The following is a 13817-nucleotide window of genomic DNA, read 5'->3' as shown; positions in this document are numbered from 1 at the left end:
TGCTGACTTTTTATGTTTCCTAGATTGTTCTAGCCAAGCGGAAAATGTCCCCCTATATCCCGTGAAAAGGTCTGACTGTCATGGTCCTGATGGAATATCTCCCTGTGGCGCGTTAAACCGGACTTTTATTGAGCTAATAATAGAATAGGTTACGCCTGTCAGCACCTCACTGTTCAGGCGATGAAAAACAAACGCTCCAAAGCATAATAGTGAAATCCGCTCGGCTCGCACAGGGGGCGCCCCTTTTGTGTATCGAGGGTACACACACAAAGGGAGGTGACAAGGGTCAGAAATTTACAACGACAGTTTCCCTTTTCACTGCAAAATGGATGTCATCATGTAGGAACAGCACTTTTTTTTTTTTTTAAATTAACGTTTAACCCCGAGCGCGCTCCTCTATCTCTCCCCCCCCTGCACACCTGTTTTTACATCTGAATATATTTTGATGATAGATAAATATAGACATTTTGTTTTATAAATCCGGTGAATAGGATACACAGGAGGAGGAGGAGATTTCTAGCTTTTGTAAAATATTTGCAGGAAAATACACAGTGGGTTTGATGTGAGAGCAATTATTCTGTCTGTGGTCTCTACAACAACAAAACGCTCGAGACTAAGTGAGGCCGTTTAGTCCCTCGAAGGCTTTTTTTCCCCTCCAAATTATTCACTTTGCTCACTTCATATGTCACAAGGTCACTCACACAGGAATTGGACCAATCACGCGTCATCTCATGGATTTCTGATCAACAGGTTGTTTACAGAGCAAAACGTCTCAAAGGCTAAACGAGGCGACTCCTCAGAACAAATGGATGAAGTGGATGTGATGCATCGCTAGTTGAATTAACCCCCTCACCTCCATTCACGTTCGCTGCGGGACCTTCTCCCTGTGCCAGCGTGGACAGAGGAGCCTCTGGGAGAGTGGCCTGTTTGGGCGTCAGGCCACTGACACCCTTAATGTGTTTTTAATAGCTCCTTCATAATGATGAAAAACTGCCCTGAGTGTCTCAGGACCGGGGGCTTTATGGCCCGTCGGGGCCGCTGCTGCAGGACCACTGGTTTATGTGGTGACAGAGAGGAGGCCAGTCAGGGTCCTGTAGTTTTATGACACATGAACAGTGGGTGGCTCTTCCAGCTCTCTGCTTTTTACCGCCTGTACATAACAAGCACTGTAAACGTCTTTGTTTGATCATGGGTTTTTATTGAGTGTCATCGTATCTTTGTGTGTGTGTGTTTGCTGCTGCAGGAGTACCTGGACGTCCTGGGCCGTCCCATGGCGCTGGCTGGTGCCAGAGCCAAGCAGGTGCAGTGGACAAACGTCTACCAGGACGCTCTGGTGAGAGAGAATTATACAATTTAAAAAATTGCTTTACTTAATCACAATATTCCTTTAAATTAAGTAGTCCAGGATTCACCAAATGTTTCTTAAGCATTATTTCATTCAATGAAAGGCAGCATATGAGCTTGGTGTCGTAACCTTTTTGAGTCTATTCGTTTTTTCCTCCGCCAAAATCATTATGTTTTCATCTAAGTTTATTTATTTGATGGTATCACGGAAGGATTTGGAACAGGTCACAAAAGAACCTGATGAATTTGAAGTACGGATCATGGGACGGATTTTTCAGGGAATAATTCATGGATCCTGATCCCCAAAAATAGTCATGATTTATAATTTGAGTAATTCGGTATGTAGTGAATTTCAATGTGATTTCATAATGGAGGCCGTCGGGAGGTATGCGCTCTACTGGGAAGGAATTTGAGTTTATTTATTTACAGCTTTGTGTGTTTGTCCATTAGATCTTTTTGTTATGCGATATGTAAATACACTTATGATCCAATTTCTCCTTTTTCATCAGGGTTTGGGCCTCGTCATCACTGGAACCATGCCAGTGTTCAACCTCACTTCTGATGTGGTCACCTCTCAGGTAAAAACAATGTGACACACACCAGCTCCTGCTTTGTATTTATCTTTAGTCGTCACCTTTTTTTTTATCCATGTGAGTTTTCACTGTCATTCAACTGGTTGTCTACACAAGCAGAACTATTCAGAAACAGGAATCGAAGTAGTTGGAGAGTTAGGGTTTAATACTGTGGTTTTTCATGTCGTTGACCACCACCAGTCGTTTGCAATGAAGTCCACCCAGATGCAGCTCCTCTAGGCAACACCTCCCCCCTGAGGTGACAGCCGACATGACAACCCCCCCCCCCCATCTGTAATATCCTCTGTCATGCTGAGAGCACACACGCATCCAGCTTCCAGTATCCATGACCAAAGTGTTTACTCTAAGCTTATCACGCAGGCTTAAAGCAGTGACGCAGCTGCAAACACACTCGCTGTAAGATGGACCGACAAATAGGGACTGATCAGATTGCACGCAAAGTGAGGATAAATCAAAGATGGCTCGGAGATGTTCTTAGCGTTCTCGCAGCGCAGCCACCAGCTCTGTGGGACTCTCCCATGTCTGCAGGGGCTGTGGATAAAATGCTTTATATGTTTCACCACACAGAACCAGCTCATCCTGGGAGTAATGGGAGTAGATATCGCCATCAACGAAATCAAGAAGAAGACTCCGACATACAGAGTGAGCTTGCTGTGCACGCACTATCACTCAATAAAACTTCATATCGATGGTTTATTGATGTATAGACATTTCCTTTAACTTTATTTTCTGTGCAGCTTGGAGCCAACGGTTACACCTATGCCATCGACCCGAATGGTTACGTGCTGCTGCATCCAAACCTGCGACCCAAGGTTGGTCCAACGGGTCCCACCCGCCCTGCATCAATGACACTTCTGCTTCTGAAGCTGCACTCTGAAGTTATTCCTCCTGACCAACGTTAAACTTCCCCTCCATCCATCTTCCCTGCCTATGTCTCTCTCTCTTCTCAGAACATTAACTTTAGGGAGCCCGTCACTCTGGACTTTCTGGATGCAGAGCTGGAAGACAGCAACAAGGAGGAGGTAAAACAATGTCTTTGAAAAATCGTCCTAAGGAGAAACTTATAAATTAATCATTTATATGTCTCATTTGTTTTTAATTTTCTATTTAATTGCATGTATTTGTACACCTTCTTCTCACTCTCTCTCTCTCTCGCTCTCTCTCTCTCTCTTGCTCACGTTTCAGATCCGCCGACAGATGATTGATGGCAAATCAGGCCAAAAGAAAATCAAGACGCTCATTAAGTCGGTTGATGAGGCAAGTCATCAATACCAGACTCAATCACATTCCTGAGCTGCAGCTTCCTGAACGATGTTCTGATGAATTTGATTCAGCTTCACGTTCAGGATGTGCTGTTCACATCCGATGAAGGGGAGGTCACGTGTGCCGAGGGTGTGACGGTGTTTTTTTTTTGTCTCTTTGATCGACAGAGGTACATCGACGAGGCGATGCGGACGTACACGTGGACGCCCGTGGAGGGCACAGATTACAGGTAGGTTTCAAACCCGACGTCACCACCTGACCTCAGACCAAAACGCTCGTGCAGCCTGAGCCCGTGAGTGAAGTCCAACTGTGACATTTCTTCTATTAATCACAAGTCTCACATGTTGTGCAGCAGCTACTCATCAACCTGCAGCGTCTGATTACTGTCACCATCACGCCAGCACTCGGAATAGACCGAGACCTAAAGAACAAATGCGACTTGGTTATTTGCCTCCTGTATTTGCATGAGACAATTCATCTAAATCACCCGAGTTAATGCATCGCTTATCTTCCTCCTCCCTTAAAAATCCTCAACAATCCTCCGAGCACAAATTAGCTGCGGAGTTTATTCACCTCAAACCTGGTTGAACATTCGGGCAACGCTTGGCAAATTATAGTTTATGATATTCGATAGTCCTACAAATTCCTGACTCTTTTTCTTTTTTTTGTATCTGCTGACAGTGTGACGTGTCCTGGCTGAATCCTTATGAGGCTTTCTCTGCAAAATTCTATTAATATTGAACTCAAAGGGAAATACAGGCGTTTATAAGAATGATACTGTTTAAGACTCTCAAAGCTCTTCTTTAAATCTAGATCATCATTCAATAAAAGCTGAGAGTCTGATCCTGATACTGTCTAAGTCAGATTTCCAATGCATCCTTCCGCTGGGTTTTGTTTTAGCTAATTTGTCCGCAGATTCAGAGATGTGGAAAAACCTGCCACATGACACGATGACATATTACAAAGCCAAACTGCCACTTTCATGCGCAGCGGATCCCCATGCTCTGTTTGCTCATTCGGCTCCTTTCCCGAGGGGCCCGGCTGGACAAAAGTCCGGAGACAGACACCAGCCGTCTCCGTCTTCTGCAGGACCTTAAAGATCTTCATTTTCTGTCTGTGTGATTCGGGCCCCCTGGTGACTTAAGTTTCCATGTTCTTTGAAAATCTGTCCCTGATTTTTTCTGCGTCTGCCTCATCACCTCAGTCTAGGTTTGGTACTGCCCACATACAGTGAGAACCACATCAAGGCCAACCTGAGTGACCAGATCCTCCAGGTGCAGTGTAAGTACCCGGGAATACCCAGCATCCTTCGCTCCCCGTCTCTCTCTTTTATTCGCTTTTTTCCCCTCTTCTCTCTCCTCTCTCGCTCTCTTCCTCTCTCCCCGAATCTGACCTCGCGTTCTTACTCAGTCCTTTGTCCTGGGTCTACAACATCATCACAGGCAGTGTTTGAGCGGAGTGGCCTGCCCAGCCCCCCCCCCCCGCCCCCACCTCTCCCTCTCTCTCTTAGAACTCCGATAGGCAGGATCATATCTAAGTGCCCCCCCTTCCCCCCAGACTCCCTCTCTACTGCCCCCCGTCCCCCTCCTGTCTTCATGCTGTGCTGTAAAAATGGTGATGTTTTTTCTTCACACTGGCTGAAGAAAAAAGAACTCAAGGACAGAAAGGTGAAAGCTGTGGTTTAACTGTGTTACTTAGGTGAAAATAATGGTGACCTCTGTGCTATTATTTTTTTTGCCAAATGCTCTCGCCTCTTCTCCACCAAAAGTAATGATTCTGAAGCGTCTGTGTTCTAAGTATTTGATATTCTGGAAACCGGTGAAAACACGCATGCTTTTCACTCCTTATTATGAGTTTATTGATTTTTGGGAGTTTTCCTTCCGTTATGTGTGTGATTTTTTTATTTTTTTATTTCTGTTGGACTGTGTGCGATGTTCCTCAGCTTTGGAATCATTCAGTAGATGAACTCCCACACGGCCCAGGACAAGGGCTCCACAGATGTGGGAGTTTGGGTTTTTTGTGGGTCTGAACGGGGACACGTGTTGTCTCTCTCATTCTTTCTTTGTCCAGACCCTGTTACTCCTCGTTTTTCTTAATTTGATTCATTTATTTTGTGTTCCACCATGCTTTTCCCTCAGTTACTGGTTTTTGTCTTCACTATTTTCCTTTCCTGGATTTCCCAGTTTTTTGTTCTGTTTTTCCTTTCTCCCATTGCTCTTCTGTTTTCTCGTTTGCTCTTGCAAATAAGATGTTTGCTCTTCATTTCTTTTTTCTCTCTCGTCTTGTTTGACTTAAATTTCTTTCTTTCAAGAGAAACAATATTTTTATTCAAACAGTAATTGAATAAAATATTGTCTGTGATCCCCCCCTTCCCACCCGATCCCCTGTTTCTTTTTCTTGCTCACTCCTTCTCTGATGGATCCACACAGTGCCATACACCAAGGGCAAGTATACTCCATATTGGTCCACGTTCCCTACATTTACTTCCTACTTCCCACCGCTGCCTCCTCCTTCCCTCCCCTCTCGTCCTGAACCTCCTTCCTGCTGCCCTCCCCTCCCACCCCCACCTGTCCCAGCCTTGCTTGCCTCTGTTCCCGCCCGTCTTGCCTTCAGGACCCTCTTCTTTCCTCCCTTTTCCCTCTTTTTTACTCCCCCTATTCTTCCTCCCTTTATTCCTCCTCCTCTTCCTCTTCACCCTCTTGCTGCAGCTCAGATCCCACATCTCTCACAATGGCTCCTCCAGTCTCCTCAACCTCACCCTCCTCCCCCACGTTACCTGCTGCTCCAGAACCAAAAAACGGCAACGACGACAGATATTCATGTTCTATGTTAAAACGTGTCTTTTGTCCATCCCTCCTGGTCCTTTCCCTTCTGTGGACAGCTCCAAACGGGTTGTGTCTTTCCCTCTTTCTTTCACTTTCACCACATTCCTCTCTTTTTCTCACCTCCTTTTTCTCTCTTGCTATTCTCCTTCGCTCTTGCCTCTGTCCCTCTCTTCTTCTTGCAGTGTCAATAGGTCATAAATGTATTTGCTAATTCTCAGAGACTCTGTCTTGATAGGGCAAATAGACAGATCCATTCTGAGCACATTAAGCTTTACATACAGTAATAACATTTAATTGTTTGCTGTCACATTTTCTTAATGTAGGAAGTCAAACACATTCATCTCAAATATGATAATTTCTAGTTCCACACTTAAGCTATAAAAATAAAACAGCATATCGTGCTTTTTACAGTAAAGTAAATACGTATTTCATGAACTACTAGTATTAAGTCATTAACCATATAATTATTGGTATTGGTAATAATATTCTGTATTTGATTAAGAAAACACTTTGTGCTGATTGTCATGAAGTCTCTCGTCTTTAAGTGGAGGTGTCGCAGCCGGCAGACTGACCCTACAGGGCTGAGCTGTGTCCTGCCAGGTCCCTCCGTGTCGTCCGGTGTCAGGGAGCCGCCCGGCGCAGCATCCGGCTCCTGTGTCGTCCCTCTGTACTCCCCATCTCTCCATCAGCTTGTGTCCCTCCCTCCTCACCCCTCAGACCACCAGGGGCACGGCCCGACACTTCCCTCAATAAACCGGACCCTGGAACGTGCGCTGCATTGTGGGCGGAAAACTACCTGGGCACTAAAAGCTCTAAAAGTCCATTCATCTCCGCTTCCTGGGCGCGAGAGAATGAAAAAGAATAACACGCTGGATTCATCGCAGACTCGATGGCGGTTGATAGTTTGTGTGTTCTGCCTATGACAGATGACGTGAAGTTGCCCTTCCACATGCCCTTCACAATGCAGTGCACTTCCTCTGATTGTGCGTCTCTCTGAGCCCTCTGCCCCTGCCCGTCTGAGGGGTGACCACCTCCATCAGGACCTTCACCCACCTCCCCCTGCAACTGTTGGCCATGTTGATGCCTGCCTGATCTGAGAGCACTCATAGTGGACAAACTGTCTGAGAACTTGCTTCCTGACCGACCAGCTCTGGTAAAGTCAGTTCTCAGACAATCCAAAACCTGTTAGCCTGCAACCAAACCAATCAGGAACTGTTGACAAAGTGAAAAGAAAAAAGAAAGGATGTGAGTGCTTGTGAGAAAAAAAACAAAATCAGACATCCATTGAGAATCAGGTTCTATTATTAGGCACCATATTGGCTAACGCTAGTGTTCCCATGATACCTCAGTGTTGCTATGGTAAACTCCCTTCTGCGTCCCCGCACCTCTGAAGAGCAGCTGCTGTTTACCCACAACCCCCCACTGCTCCGCCCACTGCTTCCCCTGGATAACCTTCCCCCTTTCTGTTGCAGATTTTGAATCACTGCTGCCAAACAGTTTTGAGTCTGAAGGACATGTGTTCATTGCTCCCAGGTAGCCCTGTGTGTGTGTGTGATCGCTCGCTGTCATTGATGGTCGTCACTTTCCCGGTCTTGTCCTCACAGTCGACCCTTTCTTTCATTCCGTTTCCACTCCACCTCCAGCATCTTGTACCTATCATCTGTTTTCTTGACTTGTGTTTGTTGTGATGTGTGTAAGTTGTTCTATTCATTCTTCGTTTATGCCTTGACCAATTCTTAAAAATGTGAAATTCATATTATACTTTTTTATTTGATTTTTAATTCACCCACTCTATCCCCTAAGTTATCCCTCATTACAATAAAGTACTGAATAAAAACCTGCCTTGCATGTTGCTGCTGTGTTGCTGCGTGTTTGTATGACACACATACATTTAGGGATTATCATAGACAACAAAATGTGTAGAATAAATATCCTCCTTGCATGTGATGTTATGTTATCACAGGGTTTCCGCAGGGTCTACAACTTAATAATCTGAATTTTACATCTTAAAAAGCCTTAAATGATTTACATTATTATGTACTCGGTCTTAAATATAATAAAATAGTACTAATGTTTCTTGGCTTCTTCGCTTAATCTCCATGGGGAAGTGTTAAGTGATTCTGGGACTTATTTGTATCTGTCGCACATTCATTCATTGTAGTCTTAAAAGTCATTAGCTGTTGAAACCTGCAGAAACCCTGTATCAAACCCTCATCTCCTCCAGCATTAAGTGAAGTCTGAAGCACTCGGATCAAATCCCTCCTTCATTGTGCTGCCTGTGCTTTTGCTCCGAAGCCCAGTCCAGGTTTTCCTTTGACAAACAGGTGTTTTAGTGTACCACATGCATGTTGTACATGATAGAACCGTGCAAAGTGTGTGTGTTTCTGTGCTTCCTCACTGACGTGTCCCTTTATTCTCAAGGAGAAAAGAAGCAGAGTGTAAATGATGATGATGTGGGATTATCTGTGTTCTGTCAGGGAGTACTGCAATGATCTGGAACTGTCCAACAACAACACTGAGTTCCTGCTCAACTTCATTGCTCTCATGGAGAAGGTGACTCCGGATTCTAAACAATGTGAGTTCATCTCTCTTCACACACGTGAAGTCAAGTTTTGACAAAAGGTTCTACAACACGTCAAAAGTTGAAGAAAGGAAAAAGAAACAAAATATTGGTGACTCTTATTTCTTAAGAAGGAATAAATGGACTTCAGTGCCACCGACAGGATGTGGAAGTGGAAAATATTCCTTTTAGGGCATTTGTAGGCATTAAGTTAGGAGATATCTGTATCTTAATGTGTAATTCTGTAGTTTCTAATGTTCTGTCTATATGTAGGTGACAATTTGCTGCTTCATAACTTGATTCTGGACACTGGCATCATCAGGCAGCTGGTAGAGAAGGTTTGGAAGAACAAAGACTTGAACACGTGAGTTTCAGACTGTTCTTGGGGACATTTCTCTTCTTCTCTCCGTAACTCCTGTCCAGCACAGAGTGTTCATCAAGTCTGGATGGGCGTGCTTTTGTCGACTGTGTGAAGACTTACAGATTTGCATTGTGGATGAGCTTCAGATATTGAATCCTGTCTCTGTCTCTTCTCTCCACTCACTGGCGTGTAGCTATGGATTTCTCGCCGTGTTCGCTGCGACTGATGGAGGAGTAACAAGAGTCTTTCCCAACAAGTAAGACCCCCCCCCCCCCCTCATTGAGGCGGTGACTGCAGCTGCTTTGTGGCTCTGAGTGCTCTCTCACTCTCACAGCACCCAGAAATGTTGTTCCACAAACCCATATGGCTGCAGGAAGCTTGTGAGTTACACATCACAGCGTCTGTGCTCTTAAATCTCAGGGCTTCAGAATCCTGGGAGGAAGACCCCGAGCCGTTTAATGCCAGCTATTACCGCCGCAGTCTCGACAACAAGGGCTACATCTTCCGAGCGCCTTATCGCACAGGTGAATGATGCTCTTGTTCTCAGGTCATATATCTCACTCAGAAGCTCTTTGTTTGGAAACGATCCCCTCTTCCCTCTCTGTCTCTGCCTAGCTGCTTCAGCCAGGGACGAGCAGCTGAACCCAGAAAACAACACCATAGGGGTCCTGGTCAGCACGGCTGTGGAGATCGCGATAGGAGGAAAAACCATCAAACCCGCAGGTGAGCTCAGCCCTGAAGGAAAAGACAGAATCCTCTCATTCTGACAGACGTGACAGAAAAGGTTTCACAGGAAAGTGTAGATGTTGTTTTTTCTCACCCTACTATGCCTCTATTTGGCCTGTGTGTGTATTTGTCTTTTTACGCCTCTGCGCCGACAACAGCCTAGCAGCTAGATATCAGGTTGTCGGCCCGTCTGTCACATTGTTCCCATGCAAACTCGATATCTCAAGAACGCCATGTCGAAATATCTTCAAATTTGGTACTAACTTTCAAATGGACTCCAGGATGGACTGATTGGATTTGGTGGTCAGAGGTCGAGCTCACTGTGACCCTACATAACATGTGTTTTGTTTTGTGAACGCATCATCTCAAAAAGACCTTGAGGGAATTTATGTAAATGTGGCACAAACATCCACTTGGACCCAACAATGACCTGATGAGAATTTGGAGGTCAAATGTCAAAGTCACTGTGACCTTGCCGAACCCCTTTTTGCCAAGTGGGGTTCTCCTAAGAATGCCTGGAGAGAATTCTTTAAATTATTTTTATATTTTAAACCTTTATCACTGAATCTCTTCTCCCAACTTTTCTTTCCATCAGTGGTCGGAGTGAAACTAGACCTTGAAGCCTGGACAGACAAGTTCAAGATTCTTGCCAGTAACCACACAGACAACCGTCAAGGATCAAATACGGTAATATTTTCAAAATTATGTAAAAAGTATCAACTTTGTGAATGAAAGTATTAAAGTAATGGCCGTGAATTTTTCTCCTCTTCAGTGTGGACCTAACAGGGTCTGTGAAATGGACTGTGAAGCCAACAGTGAGGTAAGTATCCCAGACAATGTTTTGAATGAATTTCCTGTTTCCCCATGTGCTTCCAGTTATCAGTCTCATTTCGCCTGTGTGTGCAGGATCTCCTGTGTTACTTAATAGACGACGGTGCATTCCTGATCATGTCCAATCAGAAGGACGACTGGAACAAGGTGAAGCTATTAAATCCATATCCACACCGACCACATCTTAGCTCTGATCTCTACACAGAACATGACCAGCGTTTCTTTTCCTCCGACAGGTGGGGGTTTTCTTCGGTGACGTGGACGCCGACTTGATGTACGCTCTCTACAACAATTCCTTCTACAACCGCAAGCGGTCATTCGACTACCAGTCTGTGTGTGAACGGTTGCCCAACAGTGAAGCTGGAGCTGCACCCAGAGGAGTGTTTGTGGTGAGAACAGAAACCCGGCACTAGATGCAAGGACAAGATGCAATTAATGAGGGCGGCAGAAGAAAAGATGATGCACAGAGTTAATGGATGGACGTATATCGAGACTATTGAAATCAGCATGTATTGCTCTGACTTGTATGTTCACATTTCTCCTGTTTCTGCAGCCGACAATTGCCGATTTTGTAAACGTGGCTTGGTGGACGTCAGCAGCTGCATGGTAAGATTTGTTGAGCTGTGATAAAAACAACAGTAACACACAACAGTCCACATGTGTTGTACCTATCCTTTTTATACCTAACGAACAATATTACTAGAGATGTTCCGATAACATTTTTGTCTTTCCGATACTTAAAGTTTGCACATCGGCCGATAGTATTGATTTCATACTAGAGAGTTAAAAAAAAAACAACGTATTTTAACAGCTGTTTGATACTAATCCCGTATGGAAATGATAATCACCATCATTGATGTATAGCATATTGCGCGTGTTGTGAAGCCTTGCACGTGGTTAATGCTGCTGTTTTACTTCTGGGATCTGTGGGATATTTCCAAATTACACTACAACACCAGATATCTGAGTGAATTTAATGAACCAAATAGATGTGGTTTCTGATCGTAACATAGATTCACATACTCACTGATTCCCAACCTGGCATTTTCAGCAGTATTGGAGGCGTTGCTCTTATCAGAACATCTCTAATTATATATTTCAATACATCTTACAAGAAATATATTATTCATGGCCTCTGTACAGATACAGCTGCCTCACGCTTAACTCCCATCTGCATTCATCTCCTGTTTTAATACCTGCAAGACTCCTTATACCTTAATACCATAGTTCATTATCTTTGATATGAGAACATCAGATTGTGTCACGTAGAGAAATATAAAGTGTGCATCCTGGTCATAGTTCAGCTATAAAATCCAGGCGCTCCACGGTATCTCTCCTGCTGCACAGCTAGAGGAGGCTGTGTCAGTGAACCGGAGCTTAAAGTGTTGTGCTTCCCTTCTCTTCCATCAGTTAGACAATTAGTGTGGGAAGTTTGTAGCTTCTTTTACTTGGCCAACATTTAACATTTATAAATTGTTATGTCTCCACAGGTCCATATTCCAGCAGTTTATATACGGACTGGCTTATCACAGTTGGTTCACCACAGGTCGGTACAAACTCGGTATTGGATCAATATATGTTAGTTCAGTATTTTTTATTTTATTTGTCTAATTGTTTATTGTCAGCTACACTTTTCAATAATTATACTTCGCATCATGACAGTCTGGGATGTGCAAAAATGTTTTTTTCATTTATTTTGGAGACCAATTGTGAAGTCATCAGATTGAATGTAATTTAGCCTCAGGGCACAAACTCCAAATGCAAACTACTATCTGAGGGAATGGAGAGTTAAACCGTGTTCTAAGCTGAAGTAAACACAAACATCAGCTGAAGTGACTTGTGTTGCGTGTCTCTGTGCCCTGGTGACGCTGCAGATGAGGTGGACGCAGACGGAATCGATTCCAAAGAGCGGAATTGTGTAATGATACAGACGCAGTACTACTTAAGTAATCTGAGCAGCTCCTACAACATCCTGCAGGACTGTGGCAACTGCTCCAGGTCTGAACCACAAACACACAAACACACACACACACAACAAAGAACCGTGCTGTGTCAGAAAGATAGATCTTTTTATTGGAGCTGATGATGAACACGTTTCAGCTTTAATGAAACGCTCGCATCATTGGCTAAATGAGCCGTATAAGACTGTCTCATGAATATCACTGATCCATTAGTAAATGAGTGCGTGATGTGAGCGAACCGAGGGGGTTGTTGACAGAGGTGTCTCTCTCTCTCACACGCTCCCTCTCTCTCTTTATCCCTCTCCCTCTCCCTCTCTCTGCAGGCTGATTCATGCCAAGAGGATAAACAACACCAACTTACTGTTTGTGGTGGCAGAGAAGATGCCGTGCAACAGCTGTGAGATAGAGAAGCTGTCCCAGGAGGAAGAGGAGTGTATCCTTTTTTTTTCCATGTTGTCCACCAGCTGGCAGACAAGAAGAAGAAGATCACCAGATTCTATCTCCTCATTAGCATACCTGCGTAGCCACAGATGCTTCACAGTCATTTCAAGGTTATTTTTATCACGGTGATGTGAATTATGACCAGTCATTTACATCTGTAGGCCTGCTGGAGGAATCGGCGTGTGGGCGAGTGATGAAACACTGCGGAAATATTTCAAGGGATTTGAAATGTTCCTTAATTGAGTCACTTTCCAGTTAAAGAGGAGAATCCGTGTGAAGAACCGGCTGTGGCGCGTTATCGAAAAGGACCGCCCACCTGCTTCGACTACAACACGGCTGTAAGATTGTCACACACAATATCAATAAACACAAAATAGCTAGTGAGGGAAAACAATATCATGAATCGAAAGTTTGAATTCGAATCTGAAAAAGTTGGATGATTTTCTTTAAACATAGAAAGAGTTTGATTTCTTACAAAACAATTAAACCCAGTTCATCACTTTTAAAACCGGACCCACTCTTATTGTAATTCCAAAATTTTGAGTTATATTGTGATATACTCAATAGATGATTGTTAGGGGGTGGGGGGGGGGTCGTCCTCCCCCTTAACAAAAATTACAAAAAAAACCATCCTCCTTAAACAACCTGTGTATTCTGCCATCCACTATCAGTGCGAGTGCTAAGTGTGCAGATAAGAGCTTTTTTAGTGCTGCTAACAGTGGTAGTTAAAACATCCATATAGATGTTACGGTCCTTGGTAGAACTTTGGAAGAGACTTTGTAAATACTAACTTTGCTGTGCCCATTTATGCCACACGCAGACAGAAACCGCATGAATGACAAATGTTCAATAAATAGAAGCTTGACTAATAAATATATGGCTGTTCTCCAGAGTTTTAAAAGTGACATGTGT

The 13817-nt window shown here is 44.1% G+C and overlaps 1 protein-coding gene across 1 annotated transcript in view; it reads left to right on the top strand.

Moving 5' to 3' along the window:
* cacna2d2a (calcium channel, voltage-dependent, alpha 2/delta subunit 2a) overlaps nucleotides 1-13817 on the top strand; it is a 144618-nt gene that overhangs the window by 126765 nt on the left and 4036 nt on the right. Inside the window, exons 15-38 of the mRNA XM_062404065.1 lie at nucleotides 1244-1333; nucleotides 1854-1922; nucleotides 2505-2579; nucleotides 2675-2749; nucleotides 2888-2959; nucleotides 3123-3194; nucleotides 3368-3429; nucleotides 4405-4481; nucleotides 5630-5644; nucleotides 7498-7558; nucleotides 8503-8600; nucleotides 8859-8949; nucleotides 9140-9202; nucleotides 9367-9470; nucleotides 9562-9669; nucleotides 10268-10359; nucleotides 10445-10492; nucleotides 10579-10650; nucleotides 10740-10892; nucleotides 11057-11109; nucleotides 11994-12049; nucleotides 12378-12501; nucleotides 12788-12897; nucleotides 13161-13243. Of these exons, the coding sequence (XP_062260049.1) occupies nucleotides 1244-1333; nucleotides 1854-1922; nucleotides 2505-2579; nucleotides 2675-2749; nucleotides 2888-2959; nucleotides 3123-3194; nucleotides 3368-3429; nucleotides 4405-4481; nucleotides 5630-5644; nucleotides 7498-7558; nucleotides 8503-8600; nucleotides 8859-8949; nucleotides 9140-9202; nucleotides 9367-9470; nucleotides 9562-9669; nucleotides 10268-10359; nucleotides 10445-10492; nucleotides 10579-10650; nucleotides 10740-10892; nucleotides 11057-11109; nucleotides 11994-12049; nucleotides 12378-12501; nucleotides 12788-12897; nucleotides 13161-13243 (1923 nt within the window). The remainder of the gene's footprint in view (nucleotides 1-1243; nucleotides 1334-1853; nucleotides 1923-2504; nucleotides 2580-2674; nucleotides 2750-2887; nucleotides 2960-3122; nucleotides 3195-3367; nucleotides 3430-4404; nucleotides 4482-5629; nucleotides 5645-7497; nucleotides 7559-8502; nucleotides 8601-8858; nucleotides 8950-9139; nucleotides 9203-9366; nucleotides 9471-9561; nucleotides 9670-10267; nucleotides 10360-10444; nucleotides 10493-10578; nucleotides 10651-10739; nucleotides 10893-11056; nucleotides 11110-11993; nucleotides 12050-12377; nucleotides 12502-12787; nucleotides 12898-13160; nucleotides 13244-13817) is intronic.

This window comes from Platichthys flesus, chromosome 2 (assembly GCF_949316205.1).
Source record: "Platichthys flesus chromosome 2, fPlaFle2.1, whole genome shotgun sequence".
Lineage (NCBI taxonomy): Eukaryota > Metazoa > Chordata > Actinopteri > Pleuronectiformes > Pleuronectidae > Platichthys > Platichthys flesus.
Note: the sequence above shows the minus strand (reverse complement) of the source record. Positions and strands in the feature narration are given on the sequence as shown.